Consider the following 22,993-nt stretch of genomic DNA (forward strand, 5'->3'; position numbering starts at 1 on the left):
TGTACACACACTCACACACTCATACACTCACATTCATACATGTACATACACTCACACAATACACTCTCACACATTCACACACACTCACTCATACTCATGCACACACACACATATACACACATACATATACATTCTCTTTCTCTCACAACACACACACACACACACACACACACACACTCACACACACACACACTCACACACACACACACACATGAACATGTACACATCACCCTGACATTTATAAAAGTAGGAGTTCTCTTTGGACTGTTTCATTTCTTCCAAAACTAACAGAGAGGCTGCCAAATGGTTGACTTATGGAGTATAATGAACATGTCATTCACAAAACACATCAGGAGTATTTGGAGTGCAGTGTTTCACTGAAGCTATGTATCATCTGGAACAAATTGTTCATTCTAATATCACTAGAATCATAAAAACTATCACAGCCAATATTCATGGCTGTGAGGGTTGCTACTCTTAAGAATGACAAAAAGAATAATCAGAGAAGCAGAGCTGGCTGTGCCCGAGAGCGCTGCGTGCATCCTGGCAGATACAGTGGAATCTGACTGCAGGGACAGTTAGAGATATAACCACACTAGCTTTTCATTGGAAATTTGAAGTCTGAGTGCAGCTGATTCCTCATGAGTGTAAAAGGCTCAGAGAATGCCCCCCCAAAGAAATTAGAATTTAGTGTGTCATTTCTTATGAAACCTTTATTTTTAAAATAAAGTAGCAAAATTGTACTTGTAATAGTTTCCTTTTCAATATACAGAGGCCAGTTCATAATGCATGCTTGCTCACGTCTTGCCACTGTCTTCAGGCAATGGGAAGAGATTCTGGTTTTATGTCAATTATACCAGACTTTTGCCTTTTGCAAGCTGTTCTTTTCTGTTACAGCTTGAGCTCAAAATAGCCTATCAAATTGTTCTCTTAGTACTTAATACCCAACAAGTTATTTCTGAGGATCAGATAAATCGGAGCAAAATTATCAAAGGTACAATCTGACACTGCTTCATAAATTTATGTTTTCTCAACTCCTTTGTTTTCCCTGATACTTTGTTGCCACTCTCGGGAAGCCTGCCAGCCTTCCTAGACAATGAGAAGAGAGCGCATGCATACTCTTTGTCTCAAAAATATATGAATAATTGTGGAATCTATACTAAAATCCATCAATTATGTTATAGTGGACTTCATTGTAATCAAAAGTAAGCAGGGTTTCCCATGACTCTACCTTATTACAAAGCTGACTGGCTTCAGCTAGGACGTTCATTTTAGAGGAAAGGTTGTGGCAAGGGGAATCTGAGTTTGAGAAGAAGGGAAACAACAAACAGATCCTGGAAGACTTGCACTACCAACCTGACCTCAGCACAGAGCTCACTTTTCCCACTTTGCCAAGGGAGTTTCCTATCTAAAGCTACAGAATCCCATGCCAAATTCCACCTCCTTATGTGAGCTCTAAACTCTGATATATGCTTTCTTGACTAGGCAGAAAACCTTATCCCTCACTTAGGATTTTGCAAACAGGAAGCACTTGTTTTGTGCACAGATTTTATAAATGGCGCCTTATTTCACGTCCTCTCGTTATTCATCTGTCCGCAGCTTATTACAGCACACATCTCATAGAAAGCTCTTAGCATCCAAGCTCACTTGGTGAATGCATACATAAAAAAAATCTTCTGACTTACAATATCAGAAATGTGTGAGTAAAAATTAAGTGATGGGCTTTATGCCCCTTAATGCCTTAAATTTGGAACTGATTTGTTTTTCTTTCTTTTGTTTTTTGTTTTTTTGTTTTTTTGTTTTTTTTTTTGAGGCTATTGGAAGTAGTAGCATATGAACAAACACAAGCCCTCTGACTGGCCCTGGCATCTCTCTGAGCTTCTTGAAAAGGTAGTGGAACACAAGGGAAATATTTCTCCTGATCCTGGGCAAGGTAGATTTGCCAGGAGCTTTCCAGTTGGGGTAGAGCCAATGACTGTGACCCCTTTACTCCCTGGAATTCTATCTCCTGTTCATTCCAATAGTATGTTTCATAAAAGATGAGAACTATTAAGAACATTCAATTTGTTTAGTACTATAAATATTCTTTGGGAAATGACTTTAGTTTTAGCTAAAACAAAGGACTTTCATGATTTTAAAAACAGTGGCATCATCCTGAGTGAGGTAACCCAATCACAAAAGAACATGGTATGCACTCACTGATAAGTGGATATTAACCCAAAAGCTCGAAATACCCAAGATTCAACTCATGGACCGCATGAAGCTTATGAAGAAGGAAGACGAAAGTGTGGGTGCTTTGGTCCTTCTTAGAAAGAGTAACAAAATACTCATGGGAGCTAATATAGAGACAAAGTGTGGGTCAGAAACTGAAGGAGGGGCTGTCCAGAGACTGTTCCACTTGGGTGTTCATCCCATGTGCAGTCACCAAGGGCAGACCACTGATGTGAATGCCAGGACGGCAGCATGATATAGCTGTCTCCTTAGAGGTCTGCCAGAGGCTGACATATACAGAGGTGGATACTCACAGCCAACCATTGAACAGTTCAGGGGGTTCTCAATGGAGGAGTTAGAGAGAAGACTGAAGGAGCTGAAGGGGTTTGGGGCCCCCTGAGGAGAGCAACAATACCAACCATCCAGAGTTCCCAGGTTCTAAACCACCAGCCTGGGAGCACATAGGGAAAACCCATGGCTCCAGCTGTATATGTAGAGGAGGATGGCCTTGTTGGGCATAGATGGGAGAGGAGATCCTTGGTCCAGTGAAGGCTGGATGCCCCACTGTGGGGGAATTCGAGGGCAGGGAGGTGGGAGTGAATGGGTTGGGGCACATCCTCATAGAAGCAAAAGGAAGGGGGATGGGATAGGGTTTTCTGGGTGAAGGGGGATGGGATAGGGTTTTCTGGGTGAAGGGGGATGGGGGATAGGGGATAACATCTGAAATGTAAATAAAATATCCAATTAAAAAAAGAAAAAAAAACCATTGGCAGTCACTAGAGCAGAGCACTCTATGGCTGCCATGAACTCAGGGTGTCCCCAGCTCCTATGTATAGTCACAAGAATAGCAGAAGAAACAAGGACCATCTGGGTATATGCCTCTCCTCCATGCTTCCATTTCTGTCTATGTCCTTGCAGTCTTAACACTGAACAACATGTTTTGTTGGGACACAGAGAAATGTCATTGTACTTTGTAGTCTATTTGCATTAGATATCAGATTTTTTTTAATTCAGAAGGCAGAAAGCTTTTGGCAGAATTCCAAGGAAATTTTACATCCCAGTGATTGAGGGTGCTCTGGTCCTTTTCCTAAAGCACCTGGGGCTCAGTATGAGCATGGCTTTTTAGTAGGCCTTGCAAGATGTGGCATGTGACACAGAGCATAGCCTGCCAGGATTCAGGCAGTCCTGCACTGTGGTCACAATACAGAATCTAATGCTGTAATGTATAGCTTACTACTTTCCATACAGTCTTCCAGTATAACCAGAAAGGTTACACATGCAAGCATTATTCTAATATTCTAAAACACAGACTAAGTCTGAAAGGCAAAAAAGCACATTAATTCTTATATTGAAAATATAAAATAGAAAATGTAAAGACCGACTAAATCAAGTCCTAAAATAAAACGATGGTATGTATATATTTAATTATTTTTGTTCACACCATCCACTATGATGCCGTACCACCTGAAGCTATTTAGTCTTTGTGTGTCTCCCCAGCATCACCTCCTCCCTTGGAACATTCTGATAACAGTGCCAAATCAGCATCTTATTGACCCACACTGAGTACCTGGTGCTTCTTACAACCATTGCATTGTTACCATCCCTTATGCTTGCTTGTGAAATGCTCCCCACAGGTTCATGTGTTTGGATATTTGATTGCCAGCTGGTGGTGCTGTTTGGGGAGGTTATAGATAGAAGGTGGCATCGAGTAGGAGGAAGACAAGACAGGTCTTGTAGATTATGGCCAGCCTTGCTTCTGGAGCTCACCCTGCTTCCTGGCCAGTACGTCTAACCATCTGTGTTGCCGACTCCTGCAGTTCCTGACAGTGCAAACCCATCTGCCATGATGGATGGTGTCTCTAAAATTGTGAGTCAAACAAAGCCTGCTCTTCCCTTAGGTCACTTCTATCAGGTACTATGTCATAGAGATGAGAAAAGCAACCCATATGTAACCATGTTATCACTGGAGGATCTGTATTAAAAATGCAGCTTGGAACACCACTCCCTCTGATATTGATCACTGCCATAAGAGGACTTAGAGTGAACCAGATATATATGGGAATGATATTGGCAAAAAACAAACAAACAAACAACCAAACAACCAAACCAAACCTAACCTAACCAAACCAAACCAAAAAAAAAAAAAAAAAAAAAATGGCGGCCACTGTCATTGAATAACCAACTTTGTGAGAAAGCATCTTAAAGGAAAAGATGGGACTGGACTGAAATAATATTATAATTACATTGCCAGTAGTATTTCTTAATACTACTATTAACTTGTAGTTAATTGTATTAATTGTGGTAAATACTATTAATTGTATTTAAACAATGCAACTATTCATATCAGTAGCCAGGAACACACTCTGCACATAGTAGGAACACACTCTGCACATAGTAGGAACACACTCTGCACATAGTATGAACTTTATACTACTAGCATTTGCTAGTTTCTGGAGGAGGGGACAACAGAGACATTAATCTTAAGAAAGAAAGAAAGAAAGAAAGAAAGAAAGAAAGAAAGAAAGAAAGAAAAGAAGAAAGAAAAAGAAATGGTCATAGAAAGAGGTAAGAATGGAGTCAACCTTTGGGTTTTGCTTGACTCATCCTCATATTGTGTATGGTCTCAGGAGCTGTTTATGAGGCAAAGAATGAGGTACAGTCCCACCCTGTAGTATCTTGTGGGAGATGGCAAAATGGATAGTCAAGCATGCTCTCGATGAGAGGAGGAGAATCTTGTGCAATGAACAGGATTGATGAATGATGGTCAACTTGACTGTGGAAGGCAAAGTGCTCCCCAGAGCACCAGAGCCAGTGACCACCTCACAGAGGCTGCCTATCTTAGAAATCTAAGAGTTATGTTCCTCTTACAACTTTCTGCCGTGTTATTTCTCTCTCTGCCTTACTATACATCAATGTATAAACACAATAGCAGCAGCGAAGCTCTTCAAGCTCTTCAAAGGGGTTTCCTCAAGTTGGATACAGTCAAAAGGTGACTGTGATAGCTGGCTAGCATTGGCTGGTGGATTCTAAAGGAGATGTGACAGGGGGCGGGGTTCCTGGTAGCAGAGGGCAGGTGGCAGGCCACCTCCTGAGGGTTTATAGAAAGAAGGGAGAAGGGGGAAAGCCTGGCTCAAGCTCTGACTCCATCTTCTTCCCTCACAACCTCTGTCTCCATCTCTTGCCACTTCTTTCCCCATTCTTTCCAGGACTGTCCATCTGTTTCTCTAGAGACTCTAGGAAACTGAGATCATGGCCATGGGACAGATCTGATTACAAGTTGATTGTGGGTGTCCCAGGGAAACAGTCATTTTGAGATGGAAAGCCGAGAAGAACAGTTTCTCTAGACTCAAGGGCTCATCTCCCCAGTGACAGAGCGGTGAGTGTGGAACAGGCCACTGAGTCCTGACGCTCAAGGCTCCCTCCATAGATGGCAGTGTCTTTTATGAAGAAGTCCCAGACAGAGGTGCCTTGGGGCTACAGAGCTGTTTGTTGTTAGTGGGGAGCACACTATATGAAATCTGAGCTCCAGACTCTTGAGCTGTGGGGGAAAGGGTGTTCTTGGAGAACTATGGTGTAGAAAGGTAAAGGTGGTTTCCTAGGATACGTTCAACTAACGTGGGCTTTTAGTGATGATGTTAGGGTTCAAATGACTGAGTCTGATAAGTTTTAAGGCCCTGACAAAAGCACTGAGTACATTTCTCCAAATACAGATTCTCCTTCTACATGGCTTGTAATCTGTCTGCTGTCTTCTTCTCTATTTTTAAAACTATGAGCCCTTAGAGCGCAGGATCTTAACACACCTCTGCTTTTTCATATTGGATTTTCCAATTTAAAAATAAGTCCATTCAAAATGGACTTTATTTCTCAGCCCTGAGACATGTCGGTGAGTGTGTAACAGCAACAGCACACCTCTGTTTTGCTAGTATCCGGCTCATTCTTATCTGGCAAAATAGAATGAGTTGCTTTAACCATGGGCTCTGCAGTGGGTGGTAGGAAGTGACATCATGTCTCCACACCGGAGCTCATTCGGGTAAGCATAAGTTTACTATTATAAGAAATAGAAATGAACGCTTATTTTATTCTCTAACGTTACAGTTGTAGTGAGCAGAACTTCCTGATAGCTTGCGTTTTGTGTTGAAATTAGAAAAAAAACTGTCAGAGGAAATACCTGGCAGCAGTAAAACTTCCCACTTAGCTATTCTATGCCAGGTGAAAGAAAGCACAGACGCTTCCAATGTAGAGTTTCAGTTCTGTGTTTATAAGTCTCCTTCAGTGGTGATTAGTCAAATAGCCAGAAGCTTCTAATCTATAGAGCTGGTGATAGTATTTTCTCTACATTTCTGTGAATTACTTCTCCTTCTTACCATAGTGTGTGTATGCATATATATATATATATGCATTATATATACATATATATATATATATGGAAAATATTTTTCTAATAAGAAAGTGTATGCATGTATATATATGTATATATATGTATATACATACATATACATATATTTAATATGTAGAATTCAAGTGGCCTTGAAATGATTCTGCAGTAGTATCAGCAGCTATTTAGGTAACATGGTTTTGTTAAATAACAAATGGGAAGCTTCTAACCCTGTGAGTTGAGTGCCATGTATTTTGTAATGCCATGTATTCCTTCACTAGTACTAATCTAGTCCTGCCTCTACATTTACAGTCTTGGGTACAAACTATGCTTTAACTTTGACTCTATGCATTTCCAGAAATAATTTAGAACTTAGAAGGAAATGATATTTCCTTTTTTAAAAAGTATTTTATGCCTGTGAGTGTCATGCCTGCATTTATGTGTGTGCACCCGTGATGCCCTGATGAAGCAGGAAGAGGGCACCAGAGTCCCATCATCCCCTTTGAGAGCTTACACTCAGTGACATAAATTCCTTCTATTCAATTATAGTTTTAAAGATTCCATCACCTCCTAAAGGAGCCATAAGCTGGCAGCTAGCTTTTAGTATATGAACTTAGAGGAGAGACTTAGGTTCTAAATCAGAACCAAATGTAATTGATAGAAAATATTAAAACAAATATGGGTCAGGAGACATATCTTAGTAGTTAAGAGAACTTCCTGCTTTCCCAGAGGACCCACGTTCTGTTCCCAGCACCTACATGGTGGCTCACAACTATCTGTAACTCTAGTTCCAAGGGATCCAACAACTTCATCAGGGCATCATGGGTGAACAGATCCTTTGATATACGGCCTCACCCACAGGCCCCAAGGCAACAAGGTGCTACCAGTTATTTACATGAGGTATTTGTCTTAGTAATAGGATGCTAGCTAGCATGCACTTACAGCAAATGGGTCCCACTCAGTCTTTAGTGACAAGTCTGGACACTGTTGTGTTCTTGTTAAGGGGCCAGGATGGGGACTCTGTTACAGAAATTCCATGACTCAGTTCTCTTCTATCACCTGCCATGTGAAGCCACAATCCTCTCTCGCTGTCTCATTCCAATTTCTACAGTGGTCTGACCAGAGCAGATCATCTGGTCCTAAAGTGTGCCCAAGGCAAGAAACCTGTTTATTTGGGAAGCTGATTCTAAAAACATTTGTTGTCAACTTACAAATTTCTCACAATCTTCTCCTCACAGAGACAATAATATATGTTGGTTAAACTGAGCAGGGACTACTCCATGACAAATTGGACAGCAAAGTGACAGCTGGTGGCTTTGGTGGGTAGAATGATGCCATGAGCATGGCTGGTACAGCTCCATTGCCATGGTACATGTTTTTTTGAACTCAGACAAGGGGAATAAGCAAAGTCTTCAGAATTAAAACATGATTGTGTAAAGGTCAGCTTTGCAATTCCCCTTTTAATATTCAAAACACCATAAAACCCGAATCGGAGATGTCAAGTCCACATTAGTGGCTGAGGTAACAGCCCTTTGAAATCGCAGGCTGATCATGTAATGCCTGGAATTTTCCCCAGTTTATGTGGCTGTCATGTACACTACAGAAAAAGCCTTAGCAGAATGCCCAAGTCCCATTCCTCCACTGACATGCCATAAAGAACTGGATAAGCGACAACTCCTTGTGCCTCAGGCCCTTCATCTGTGAAATGAGATTTGTGTGAACACTCTTTAAGATGTCAGCCAGCTCCAAGGTTCTCTGATTCTGAGTGGGGAATTACGGGATAATGAGGCTACATTTCAGCTGTGGTACACGACAGGGGCATACTGTTTCACTGTGGCACACAGCTGACCAGTCCATGTAAGGCTGGTCATTGTTACTTTTCTAGGCTAGCCAAGAAACTCTTCAATTTTTTTTCTGTCAGCTAGGGTGCTCTTATGACACCCCAGAAACCACAGTCTTAGGTTAAATTGCAAAGAATCCATTTAAACCCATTCTCCTTCTCCATGCTTTATCAAATTACTCTGCGTGTAAGCCATCAGAACACATTTTAGAGCATCCATCCAAACTGTAACACGTGGAATGATACTGCAAATCAAGGTTTTCTCATGAGATACAACTGTCTGCCCACACCTGTATATTAGTCTACTCTCTAGTTGTCTCAGACGCCGTTAAAGTTTCATTTATGGACCTAAACATCTGCTAAAGAAAAAAATATAATGACTCTAGAAAATTATTCAAGAAAATTAAGAAAAGTGTAAAAGAAAATAGAACCCAAGCACAGAGAGAGTAATTGACAGTCACAGGGGGCTCACGGGTCAAAGGCTGCGAGCAGGAAGTTCAGCAGGAGACTGATGGACTGCTCCACGTGGATTTGGTGAGTGGTCGGCATCCTCTTGTTGAGCTGGTAAAAGATAGTGGAGAGCACAGCCTCCAGGCGGGCCACGTTGAGTTCGATGTTTGGGTCCAAGTTATTCAAGGCGTTTTCCCGCAATGCTTCAATGACGTTCCAAATGTCCACCAGGTGCACTACAATGGAAGCAGAGTGAACACATGAGCCCAGGGCACATGGAAGGCCAGCATGCTCCTTTACTTTACCCTGGGCTGTCTAGGCTCTGCGCATGTGCCCAGCTGCTGTGGGGATGTACATGAGCAGAAGTCTGTCTTTCCGCATAGCAACAAATGACTTACTGAATACGAAGTGCATGGGTTGCCTTCTTGTTGTTGGGGCAAAATCCCTAACAGAAGCAGCTTCAGGAAGAAATGGCTTTGGGGTGCAGTCCATGTGAGGAAGTCACGTGGCTGGTCACATTGCATCCATAATTAGGAAGCATGGAGACAGCAGTGCTTCTGTTGTGTTCCATTTCTCCATTTTATTCAGTCTAGGGTTCATCCCATAGGATGATGTTCACAGCAGGGTGGCCTTCCCATCTCAGTGAACTGAACTAGAAACTCCTTCATACATGTTTACAGGTGTATCCCCTAGGTGAGTCAGTTGTCAAGTTGTCAAGTTACAGGTGTCAAGTTGGCAAGTAATAGTAATCATCACTTTCTGTGTTTCAACGACCCTTGAAATATGGTCATCATTTCTGTGTTACATGCAGGAAACTTGAGGAACTGGGTAGTTAACTGTCAGTGTAAGAATAGTCACTAGCAAAGTTGGTGGTCAAATTCAAGTCAATTGGGCTTACAAAATTCCCCCATTGAATGCAATGACTGCTTGAAATGAAATGAAGATAAGAGCCTAAGTTCTAAGTGCCTAAGGGAGGTCAGAATCTAGTTTGAGTATTTAAAGTAGATCCATTTGCATACATATATTTACATAGTCATACACACATATATAGATATATATACATATGTGTAGGTTGATAAGGGGGCGGGGGGGAGGAAGGAAAGCCCAGAAGGACAAGGCTATACCACTGAGGAACCAAATCACAGATTACTGAATAACCTGATCAAAATTATAATCATGGTTATTTTCTCCTGAAATACGCAGGAATTCCCTTTCTGTTTGTCCTGAAGTATTACTATGATGCCCCAGTAGCAATCAACATTGAAAGCGTTCTTGTGTGCCCCTGTAATCCATTCTATGCAACCAGGCAACTCTGATTTTCTTGCTTTCCATTACAATTTTATTAAATTTTAAATAACTGGAGTTTTATTTGTTCATCTTCTACTTAGCATAACTATTTTTAAGAGTCATCTCTATTGGGCATGCATTGATAACTCACTCCTTTTTATTGCTGAATAATGTCCTATATGGAAATATCAGTTTGGTTACTGACTCATTTGTTGATGGGCATTTGAGTTGATCCAGGTTGTGGCTGAAACAAACAAAGTCATCACAAGTAATGATGTACAGGATTGTTATGCACTTCTATTTTCTTGTTAAATATTTATAAATAAGAAGACTAGACTGGCTGGTAGTCAGTGTTTAAATGTGTGAGTAGAGAGCATAGTGGGCAGAGGCTCATAACCAGTGTCTTTCCCATCTTATTTTATACCTTATTCTTGTTGAAAGTTATTTGCCTTTATTTCATACAGTTTTGCCTATGTATATATGTCTACCGCATGCATGCAATTCCCCAATGGCCAGAAACAAGTGTTGTATTCCCTAAAACTGGAGGTTGACATGGTTGTGCGCTGCCGTGTGAGAGTTGTAAACCCAACTCTGGTCTTCTAGAGGAGCTGCAAGTGCTCCTAACCTCCAGTCATCTCTCCAGCCCTGCTTTTATCTCTCTTAATTACAAGACACTCCCAGAGAAGTGTCACTTACCAATGAAAGCTTTTTTAGGGGCTTACTTTTATCCTTGAATGTATTGTGGTCCCTGTCATTATAATGTGTGCACTCTGTGAGTCCATTCTTCAGAATGTAGCTACGAGATGTTATGAAAACAGGAATTAAGGTTGGGTTGACTTCATTTTTTGAACTGCAATATGACATGTCACTTGTCTGCTGTGTAAATCTCTTTCATAATTTTCCATTAATTTGAAATCCATGCCTGGCTTGCAAAGGCCCTTGTCCATTTAAATTTGTCCCCTGCTTATTTCTCATGCATGTCTCTTTGTAGCTCAGCATCAGGACCACCTCTTCAAGAATGTCTTTCTGGCTTTTCCATCTCCAAGTTTTGTACCTTTGCCATGTGCCTCCTTTGAACTTGGCTGTCTGTTTCTGTAATAAATGTACCACAGAGAATTCTGTGTGTGCTGTGATAACTGCTCATCCCCCAGCACCCATCATACTCCTTCATATTATAGGAGTAATATCATATCATAATCACCATGGTGACTATGTAAGTCAACAATAAATCAGGGGTTTCTAAAGACATATGTGAACCCAAGGAGACAATGTGGCACAGTTGTGAAGAATCACAGTGATGGCATGAACCCCACCACTTCAGTACAGTCATGGTGTTTTAATCCCTTCATTTGACTATAATGTGGATTAAAAGAGTCAATCCCTAGGCAAAATTTTGCATGTCACAAAAAATAATAACTTGTTGTTATGGGAAAATAAAAGATCTAGATGTCATATTGAAGTCATTTAAAATAAATGTGCTTAGCATGTGTGTTTCCTTACACCCAAGGCCTCAGTGCACTGAAAAGCAGAGCAGTGGGTCTAGCCAATTGTGAAGGTAGATAAGTACAAACTGGGACTATAATTATTAGTAAGGTACTGTAAAGCTTGGTTGTACAGCAAAAAAAAAATGTGGTTCCTGCTTCATGGAACCAATAATCTGGTGAGGACACAAGTGTCACTCAATCACACAGGTAGTAAAAATGTATGGCCTATGGCAAGGCCCAGAGTGCTAGGCACAGAATGAGATCATGACAGAGTTGTGGTGGAGCCAGATGGATGGACAAAGGTAGAGTGGGGACGCACCACGGCCATGATCACGATCTGTGCCAAGGATGAAGACACGGGCTTTGAGTAGAGCTATCTGATCGGGTCCAGTGTGGAAATATCATTTCCAAGTCTAGGGAAGAAAGAAATGGCGACAGATAGGCAAGAAGCTGGAATAGCGAAAGCTTATTGGTGGAGACCAAGTAAATAACACAGGGCATGAAGGTGTCCAGAAACTCTTGTCACTGGCCTGGCACTCACTGTGTAGACCAGGCTGGACTCAAACTCAAATGTCAACCCATCTCAAGGACTGCTCGGATTGAAGGCTCATGCCACCATGCCAGGACTAATCCAGTCCAGTTTAGTGTGTTTGTGTGCCTCTGGCAGTGTGATTACACATATCTTCTTAGTTTTTGCCGTATCACAATGCTTCTGCAGCTTTCTGGTTTATTTTCAGTGTTTATGAGTGTTTTGTCTACATGTACCACGTGTGTGCCTGGTACCCACAGAGGCCAGAAGAAGGCATTGGGTCCTCTGGGACTGGAAGTATGGTCAGTTGTAAGCATTCATGTGGATGCTGAACATTGAACCTGGATTCTCTGGAAGAACAGCCTGTGCTGTTAACTGCTGAGCCATCTCGTCAGCCTCATATTAATTATTGAACAGTCCTACCAGTCCTTTTCCCCGTTTAAGTAGGAATACCGAGAAAATTTAAGTTGGGATTCAATGAGAAGTCAGCAGGGAGTCTGTTTCAGCCCTAACAGTTGTTTCAGCCCTAACAGTTGGGTTGCTTACTGATGTGATCTCAATTCCAGGAAATGATTTAGCATATGTAATCCTAACAATGGGCCACTAGATGGCACTGTGCACATTTTATGAAATATCTATCAACCATTAAAGGCTCTGGAGAGCACCTGCTACTTGGCAAAAGGGAGAGGAAGTTGGGCTTCTTCATCTATGCAACTGCATGCATTTTACATTGCTATACTTGTTAAGGCTGCATTCCGAATAACAAACCTTCCTTCATTAACCTTATTAGGAATGAACAAAAAATTCTTAAGACAATCCTATTCCATATAATCATAAGAGTATTAGTATCGATTTTACTGCTGAGTGATTAATACCCAAGAGTTTGTCTTTAAAAAACAAGTGTACCTAGACACAGGTTCACTACTTTTTTACACATCCAGTCAACTTCAGGTAGAAACTTCAGGATGGGGATGAAGGAAACAGTAGAATTTGTTGCTATGGAGATGTTTGTCATCTGTTTGCTGATATCACACACCTTTTTAATAGGAGATAGAGTCTAAGTCCAGAGATATGCTTACATAAATCTGAGTATCTGTGGTAAACTACTAATGACAGATACTAAAGAGAAAGAAGGAAGGAAGGAAGAGAGGAAGGGAAGAAGGGAGGAAGGAAGTGAGGGAGGGAGGGAGGGAAGAAGGAAGTGAGGGAGGGAGGGAGGAAGAAAGTGAGGGAGGGAGGGAGGAAGGGCTACTAGTGCTAAAATAGCCACATACCCTCTGATCTAAATCCACGCTGGTGTGGGGCTGAGATGCTGTATTTCTCAGAGGCCCTGGCTCTGCGGCTTCAGGTGAGGAACTGAGCTTCCATAGCAGCGCCTCTAAGGAACTATTTAATAACCGTATAATTTATAATGTGTGGAAGCCCAATAACTCCCAGATAGAGATGCTTACTGTCATAAATACCAGAGGAAGAAGATATAGTAATGAGAGGACTATAAAAAACAACTTCAGGGTTTAGCGCATGACATGGTTCCAGGTCAGCCTTTCATGGGCCATGCAGAGGCTAGGTCCTCATCACTGATGCCATGTGAGTTATCCTTCTTCTCAAGCGGTCGCAGAGCCCTATAGAACCTCCAGTCTAACATGCAGCGGAGCAGGAGAATGCTTGCTGCAGGTCTCCAGACAACTCTCACAACCACAGAACTACAGCTCCTTTAAGATTCTCAAAGGGCTTGTAGCTGGAGATGTAAGAAGCCAACGATTGTAAACTATTACAATTTCCACCATTTTGACATAGTGGATCTCAACCCGGGCCCACCTACAAGGCTGTAAAATAGCTCCCTGGTGATGCTTCTGTTACATATCATACCTAAATCCCCACCCATACGCAGAGAACCAGAAACTATCTCATAACAACACCTCCAGGTAAATACACTCACATGGGAGCACGCAAAGCACTGCCTACATTTGTCTTCTTTGGTCCTTTGGCCTGAAGATAGCCTGGCATGCTCGAACAGGCCAACTATGTTGTAAGAATGTAATTGTTACCAATGTAGGTAATTCATGGATGAGTTATATAATTACATGTATATTATTTTAGAGAGTTTGATCTATCAGCAGGACATTCATTGCATTATGAGCTTTTTAAATTAGGAAAAGAAGAAAATTGCAGTTAGACTGAAATTGTATATAACTTGTCAAGGTATATATCCTCCAGACATAGTGTGTATTTGCACATGAGTACTCTCCTTTAAACATGCCCCTTCAAGACTTACATGCCCTTCATGCTTAAAGTGGTAGTGCCTGGCCTCTGAGGTTATATTGACCACCCATGTATGGTGATACATGCAGGCATGTGTAGGGAGAGTTCTGTTGATAAGTCACCCGATCAAGTTCCATAGCAACAGGGATGTATTGTACATTGTTTTCCCCTCAAAATCCATGTAATTCTCCCCTCTCCAGATGTTAATTTCCTAATCTTCTGTGCAATCCACAATCCATGTGGATTTTCCAAGGCAACCATAATCTTCAGAGTATAAGAACCAAGGTGAGGCAATCGTCTTGATTACATTGTGTGCTGGATTTGAACACTAAGATGGCTCCTTCCATGCTGTGCATTCTGTTTTGTTTGTGTTTATTTTGAGACAGATCTCATGTATCCCAGGCTGTCATCGAACTTTCTACATATGTAGCCGAGGATACAGTTGAATCTCTTCTGATCCTCTCCCCTCTATTTCCTGAGTACTGGGATCACAGGAGTGTGCCACCCGGGCTTGTTTCTTATGGGACTGAAGGTCAAGCCCAGGGCTTTATGTATGTGAATCAAGCACTCTAAAAACTGAATCATACTCCAGTCCTCAAACTGCATATTCTTAACCCATGGTTGTGAGTCTGTAGAAAAGCTAACTGCAACTATTCATTCTATTTCTTACCTCTTATGGCTTGAAACTGAAATGTTCTCCACAGATTCATGTGATGTGACTTTGAGGGTTTTAGGAGGTGGGGATTGCCTCTCTGAAGTGTGTCAGTAAGAATGATTTGCTTCTGTGGCCAGAGCCACCTCTCCCTGCCTTTACCACCACAGCAGGCTGCAACCTCCTGAACCTGGGAGCCAAAATCATCCTTTCTTGCCTTAGTTTGTTTCTGTCAGGTACTGTGTCACAGCAGTAAGAAAAGTAACTACGACATGAAATTCTCACATCCTTGGAACAGAAAGATTGCAAGCATGCATGTATCCACACATGCATGCACATATGCTTGCACACACTGGCATTAACTTTTCCTCAAGACAATTCTCAAATGAAAAGTTTCTTTCAGTATTTAAAGGGACAAGTAGGCATGACATACAAATGACTTCAGGAAGAAATCTAAATCTTAGGCTAGAACAAAGAAGTAATTTTAGGCAGGAATCTAAATTTTAGGCTAGAACATCAAAGTAGGCTTCCAACATGAAAATGACTTTGGGCTAGGACAAAGAAGTAGGCTGAGATATTTTGGTCATCCTGATAAGCCCTTAGAAACAGTGATCATGGGAGTTTTCAAGGAACTTTGTTTATTGCCTTGCTTGTTATTTGACTATTTGTGTTTATTGCCTTGCTTGTTCCTTAACTATTTGCATCTATTGTATTACTAGTTCTTCAACCTAGAACTGACCTTAATACTTGCATGTAATTAAAATGGTATAAAAGCAAAAAGGAGGAGGAAGGATGGGATTGGGGGTTCTAGGGAGGGGAAATGGGGAAAGGGGATGACATCTGAAATGTAAATAAATAAAATATCCAATAAAAATCACAAAAATAACTAAAAAACAAATGAGGAGGAGTTTTATAGGCCTCCTAGAGATGGGGGTGTGAGGTGGTCACAAGAGCTCCCCTCTAGTCATATGGGTGTGTCAGAAGCCAGTGAAGGCTCCTCCTCACAGTCCTCAGCTCAGGCCACCACACGACCTTCTTTCTTAGCCTTCCAGCTCAGAGACTCAATACTTCCTTCTTTCAGGCCTAGCTCACTTTTGGCAGCATGCTTATTTTTAGGAGCAAACGGAGACACACTGGAATTTACTCTCATTCTCCTTCCCGTTCAAATTCCTTCACGTTTCCTCCTCCAGTTACAATGATATTCACCTTATATTGTAAGCTTTCTTCTATGACTTCATTTTGCTTTTGTTTTTAACAGGTGAAGCTGTGTTAGAAATATGGCACTTATCACAGTTATCACTAGTTAAGTTCAACTGCAGACCTGGGTGGAGAAGAGGGAGCAGTAGGCAAACATACTCGCTACCATGGCTGATAACCCAAGCCCAATTCTGAAGCCGCATGGTGGGAGGAAAGAAGTAACTCCATGAAATTGTCCTCTGACTGCCACAAGTATGGGAAGCATGTGCAGTACCTCCCTAATACATAAACACACACGCACGCACGCACACACACACACACACACACACACATTTATAAGACATTTTTCTTGAGATTTACAGGTTTAACCATTCATAAGAAGACAGGATATTTTAATACATCTTCACTAACCATATATCTATTACACATTGTGGCTGTAGCATATGGAGAAAGGCTGCCATATGCTTATATTTACAGACTTGGAAAGAGAAACGACAGTCCATAATAGTTTGAAATCTAATGGGTACTTTTTAAGGATCTGGACTGTTGATGTTATGTGACTGACATGAAATCCTAACCACAGAGGTGATAATGCCCACAGAGATCACAGTCAGGCTCAAGCGAAGGTTGACACACACCTCTGAGCTATGATAAGTCTTCAGCCACAGTGAGAAAACTTAAACTGCTACAGGAACTCTAAATACAGGGATGCCATCACTGGCTGGAGACTTGGGACTAATTGGAGGAGAAGGTCAACCTCACTTGCCTCCTAAAAGCATATTGGGAAGTCACAGCTGGAGATAGGGGGTCATGCTCCAGGATGAGGAATAGCCAGTGGTGAAAAGCATAAAGCATGGAGGGACAATAGCATCTCAGGTTCTGTTTTGATGTGACCCAACTGCAAGTTTATTTACCTGGAACTTAAAGTAAAGCGAAGTCTGAAACTAAGAAATATCTCATACTCCTCATTATCAAAAACAAATGGCTCCATTTAAAAATTCATGCATATTTATTTGTACATTTTATCAAGAATTTGCATTCTATACATTTTTTTAATGCTTATTTTCCTTTTCTTACTGTCATGCCAGCTCACTTCATATCCACACCTGCAGGGATTAATTGGTGGTGTGAACCAGGGCTGTTCTTCACAGAATTGGTAGATTTCAAACTATGCTGTCTCCTTCCACAGGCTTTGGTGTGTCCAGGGCATCTCTAGATTCAAGCATCACTCAGGGTGATTGTGATGGACAACTTAGTTTGAGAACTTCTGGGATAGGTCATGACTTAAAAGATGGAGTAAGACATGAACGAACAGGATATTGATGCTCATTTGAGACAAAGGAATTATTTTTTAAAAATGTCCTTAAAATCTTGGCAGCATTGCAATCAAGAAAGCCATGTGCAAAGTAGTCGGTTATTGAGGCTTTTCTCAAATAATGTACTTCTATTCCCCACTAAAGCCCCTTCCCAAACTAATGTTCAAAAACTTAGTGGGAACAAAGAACTTGTTAAATGGGAAGCCTTGGCAGAGTCCAGAGAGATACTGTATGCGACTACGTTGCAGATACTGGGGCCCATGTATATCAACAAAGCCTAGATTTGATTCTTTTGATTAATGGTCTTGAGGTAAGTCCTTATAAGATGTGAAGACAAATATCTCTTAAGAAGCTTACCAGCTTTGTTCTGTCTTATGTTTTCCAATCCCCACACCTTCTGTGTTCCTAAAGCACATTTTTTATATCACCAAAGCAGGTTTTTTTTTTTTTTTTCTTAAGAGTCCTCAGAGAGAAACATCACCTCTCACAGAGATAACATCTCAACTTCATTTTAATTTCCTGGTTAAGGTGTTGCAATAAAGCTTCATGGAAAAGGTCTACAACACATTTTCATGTAAAATCAAATTGAGCATTCTGCCAATTCTCAAAGGCCCTGCCAGGACACACACTGCCTATCAGAAAAAAAAAATCCACTGCTTCTTAAATTATGTTTAGAGACTGACATCATTATTCAAAATGAGATAATAATTATTGGCTCGGTAACCATCACACTATAAATTAAATTTAACTAAATTCAATCCAATCAAGCACTTATTATGCCTATTATTTTCAAAGCGTTGTACCAGAAATTGTAAAAATAATAAGAGAATGTAAATGGAAAAAAAGGAGCAATATCTAAATTCTCCTTGGCCAGTTTAGTGTGTACAAAATATGTTTAATGACGTTAGAAGCAAGAGGCCCTAACACATTATCGCCCTGTGGCCAGTTACTTTGTGTTGGGCTTGTAGCCATCATTGTGTAATTCTTCATAGATTCCTTCTATGTGGCTTTACCACTCTGTATGTTGTTAATGCCCCCCAGGCAAGCCTCCCATTTACATCTAATTTCTTTCCCTTTCTATTCATCCCAAGAAAGAGTGAGGCTCAGGTGTGGCCAGGCCATTCTCCACCGTCCATTGACTGATACCCAAGAGGGTGACAGTGAGAACCAGTGTTGACACTCTGGCTTACTCACTGTGAGTCTCCTTACTGTTCTTCAGCTTCTTCAAAGTCTCCTGTGTTCCAGGTGCATCAGAATTCTAACAATGCCAGACTCTCCCTTGATATTTTCACATATGCCTGTGCTGAGTCTGTTCTTTCCATAAGATGTAGCTTTCAGTCTCTGATCCTCCAAAGTAGTACACACATGCTGTACCTCAGAGTGGAAGCCCAGCCTGCCTCCTTCAGACAAGTACGTTTTCTCTCGTTTGTAGTTCCCAGTAACCTTCATGCATCTATTAGACCATTTATAGCATTCTGAATTTTCCAGTCGTTAAAACACATTTTGTTCTTTATCTATTCAGATCAGTCCATGACTGGAGTTTGGAGGAGAGGGATTTATGAGCCAAATGTTCTCTGCGTGGTCACAGGTATTTTGGGTAAGAAACATCTATGGATTTCATCAGATTACCCAAAAGAGAACTGAGAAATAAGTTTGTGGATCAGAGAACTAAAAAATAAGTACTTCCATGATACTATGTCTTGCTTATGCTCATAATCTTTATAATACTCTGTTCAAACAAGATGCTCAATGATGATTGGTGACGTGAGCAGATCAGAACAACTCTATATAACAAATCAGATACCATATAAGATCGCTGGAAACTTTTCATTTAGCTTGGTATTGCATAACCCCCTATAATTTTTGTTGAACACGGTTTTCTAGTTTATCTCTTATTCCCTATAGTCTATGGCTCAAGATGGTCAGAGTCCTAAATGCTAGAAGCCACATTCAGAAAGAAAGAGCAGCCACTGCTCTGGCATCTGTGAGCAATTGTCTTCTGTTATCCCTTTACAGCCTTTGGTATTTCTCGTTAGGCATGAAGTGCTCATGTAGCCAACATGGATTAAAAATACCCAGGGTATTAATAGGATACACTTGTATACTTTGGGGTGTATCTTTGAGGAGTTTTCTAGCAAGGATCAACTGAAGAAGGAAGATCCACCCAGAGTGTCAGTAGATTGAATAAAAATATAAAACAAGAACACCCTAGCTGAGTACCAGAATTGCCCTTTGCCCACCTCCTCGTCTGCTGAGATGTGGGCAAGTAGTCTCACATGGCTACCACATGGAGCTACTAGCCATCACATGATATTCATCTTGATGACTGTGTGCCCTAAAACCACGAGCCAAAATAAACCCTTCCCTTAAGTTGTGTTTTGTCAAGATATTTGGTGACAGCATTATGAAAGATAATTAATAGAGAACATGAAGAAATATATGTTAATTAATCTTTGATAATCCACAACACACACATATAGTATAATGTATACTGTGCTCTACAAGTGCACATTATTTGTCAATTCACAATAGAATTAAAAATGAAAAACAGCCATGGGAAATAATGATGGGCATGGAAAGTCAGATGGATACCAGGGGGTGTTTCGGAGTTAGCTGTTGAACTTCTCAAACTTCTCTTTCTGCTCACATCAGGGGGTTCACAACCTCCTGTAACTCCACCCCTGGGAGGGTCTGATGCCTCTGGCCTCTGCAGGCACTTAACATACCCACGCATAGATACACACACATACACATAATTAAAAATAAAACCTACCAGTTGATTCAGGACTGATAGGCTTAATATCAGTTTGTGCAGTGAAGTTTTAGAGAGTAGATTGATGTTCATAGAACCCGAATCTGTACTAGGTAGAAAAGACCCTTAGGTTTTATCCTTGAGGTTATTTTACTCCTAAATGCTTACACTCAGGAAGATAGCCATGGAGGTGAAAGCACCAGGCTCACCTCAAACTGACACTGTACTTGTAAAAGCAGGTGATAATGCCAGTCATGTTAAGTGTTCCTGATGATGCAACAATGCTATTTGCGGGAAGGGAGACCTTAAAGAGGGAAGGAAACAAATAGATTCCTTTGGACATTCCATGTTTTCAGCTTGCTTGCTCTGCTAACCATTTTGAAACCTTTCAAGTAAATTGTGCAGAACATGCCAAGCAGAGATTTTGGCAAAGGCCTGGAAATATAGTTGAAAAAAATGAAGAAAAACTGAAAAGTAAATTTAGGCCAAAGAGAATGCTGGGTAAGTTACTCAACTCTAGAAATAAAGGCAATATGTCATCCATAACAGGTTTCTTATGGTCACCTGCAAGTTTCTTAAGGTAAATCTTTAAATCTGAATCACCCTCACGTCCTTCAAGGTACCAACATGTCCTTCACACAGCATCACTCAGTAGACATGTTATAAAGCTACCTGCAGGTGAGTGTGGGTTCAGTGCTTGCTGTATGCTGCATACCACAGAAGGCACAAGCAGTGTCTTTCTCTTCTTACCTCTTTTCAGCAGATTACATAGTCTTATCCAAAATAATTTTCTTTGCCAGACTTTGTAATGGGAGGTTTTATTTTTTTTCTGTTTTATTATTGCTCTATGTGCAGAACCCTAGATTTAGTCATGGTAGTCTGCTGGACATGGTTCCTGAATGAGTTTCATAATAGCTTAAGGTGTACCTTCTTCCCAGTACAGCCAATACCACTTAAACATGGACTTGATTTCTGGGTACCTTAGCTTACATACTGGAGTAGAATATGTTTGGTGCTATCACTGGAGACAAATATTGTCTTAAACAACATTTCTATGACTTTAAAAATCAATGGGAGCTGGTGAGATGGCACAGCAGGCCAAAGGAACTTTCTATTAGGACTGACAAGCTGAGTTCAAGCTCTAGGACCCAGCAGGTGGAATGATAAGTTGACTCCCATTAGTAATTCTCTGACTTCCACATCTATGCTTTAGCATTCATGTGTGTGTTCATATGTGCATGCATGCATGTGCATGTGTGCATGCATGCACACACAAACACAAATTTTAAAAAACCCACATGAATAAGAAAGCTAGAGAGATGTCTCAGTGGTGAAAAGCACTTGCTGGTCTTGTACAGGATCCAGGACCTACATGGCGGCTCATGACTCTGTTTAACTCCACTTCCAGGAGCTCTGATGACTTTTTCTGACCTCTGCAGGCATCAGTGCATGCATGATACACATATGCATGCAGATAAGTACTCATGCACATAATTAAAAATAATAGATCTTTAAAAGTAAATTAAATTATTTTGTATTAATGGTCATTACGCTTTAATTGGCATGTGCAAAAGTTCTGGGCATGGCAGCTTATGTTTGAGCAACTTTGTGAATGTATTCAGTGCAAGTAATGGGTACACTGAACATGGCTTTAATGGTGAATTTTATGTTACATAGTTTAAAACAATTTAAAGACAGCCATGGGATATATTTATGGCTGTGTTAAAGTAATAATGAGGTAGAGATAATGAATCCCACACTTCACTGAACCTTCGCCAAACAAAAAATAATGCAATAATTTGCCTGAACACATTAGCTATTACTTTTAAAGCAGTAAAGCATCTTGTTTTATGGGTATGTACACGTTTATGGTTTACTTTATTCATCTATATATGTTCTGTAGTAACACGTGTACATTGAGCTCTAGAACACACTCAGGATTCAACCATATCCTGTCATTTCTCAAAGCATGGAAAAGGGATCTCAGTCTTCTATAGAACCTTTACCCCATAAAACTCAGAGACCCACGGGGCTTTCTCCATCAGGGGTGTGCAACACACTCTTCCATTCTTGGCTTCATACAATGACTGAGCCAGGCAGTGGTGGCGTACTCCTCTAATTCCAGCACTTGGGAGGCAGAGGCAGGCGGATTTCTGAGTTCGAGGCCAGCCTGGTCTACAGAGTGAGTTCCAGGACAGCCAGGGCTACACAGAGAAACCCTGTCTCAAAAAAAACAAAAAACCAAACCAAACAAACAGTGACTGAAGCTTCCTTACAAACATGGAGATTAACCTTACAGCTTTGAAAACCCTGTCACAAGAAAGTTAAAGTTGAAAACTTAGGATGGTTTAAGAGGAAAACAGAATTTGAGTTGCCAGGTCTTGAGGTAAACCTAGAAGAGATTGACAAATATTTTCTTCAGATTTTATGTGAATTTGAGCATGTGTTTTGCCGGTGGAGGCCAGAAAAAGGTGTTGGATCTCTCAGAGCAAGAGTTACAAGAGGTTATAGAGCACTCAGTGTTTGTTGGTCCTGTTAGCAGATGTTGGGCTCTCTGGAAGCACAGTACTCTTTCATAACCATGGAGGCATCTCTCAGCTCCAATAAATCCTTTGCATTTCTGAAACACACAGCATTA

At 41.0% G+C, this 22,993-nt stretch overlaps 1 protein-coding gene across 24 annotated transcripts in view; it reads right to left on the reverse strand.

The window, feature by feature from the left end:
- Dtna (dystrobrevin alpha) overlaps positions 1-22,993 on the reverse strand; it is a 342,076-nt gene that overhangs the window by 86,516 nt on the left and 232,567 nt on the right. For all 24 annotated transcript variants that reach the window (XM_076912927.1, XM_076912920.1, XM_076912922.1 and 21 more), the window contains one exon: positions 8,899-9,112. In XM_076912927.1, the coding sequence (XP_076769042.1) occupies positions 8,899-9,112 (214 nt within the window). The remainder of the gene's footprint in view (positions 1-8,898; positions 9,113-22,993) is intronic.

Source organism: Arvicanthis niloticus, chromosome 14 (genome assembly GCF_011762505.2).
Source record: "Arvicanthis niloticus isolate mArvNil1 chromosome 14, mArvNil1.pat.X, whole genome shotgun sequence".
NCBI classification, from domain to species: domain Eukaryota; kingdom Metazoa; phylum Chordata; class Mammalia; order Rodentia; family Muridae; genus Arvicanthis; species Arvicanthis niloticus.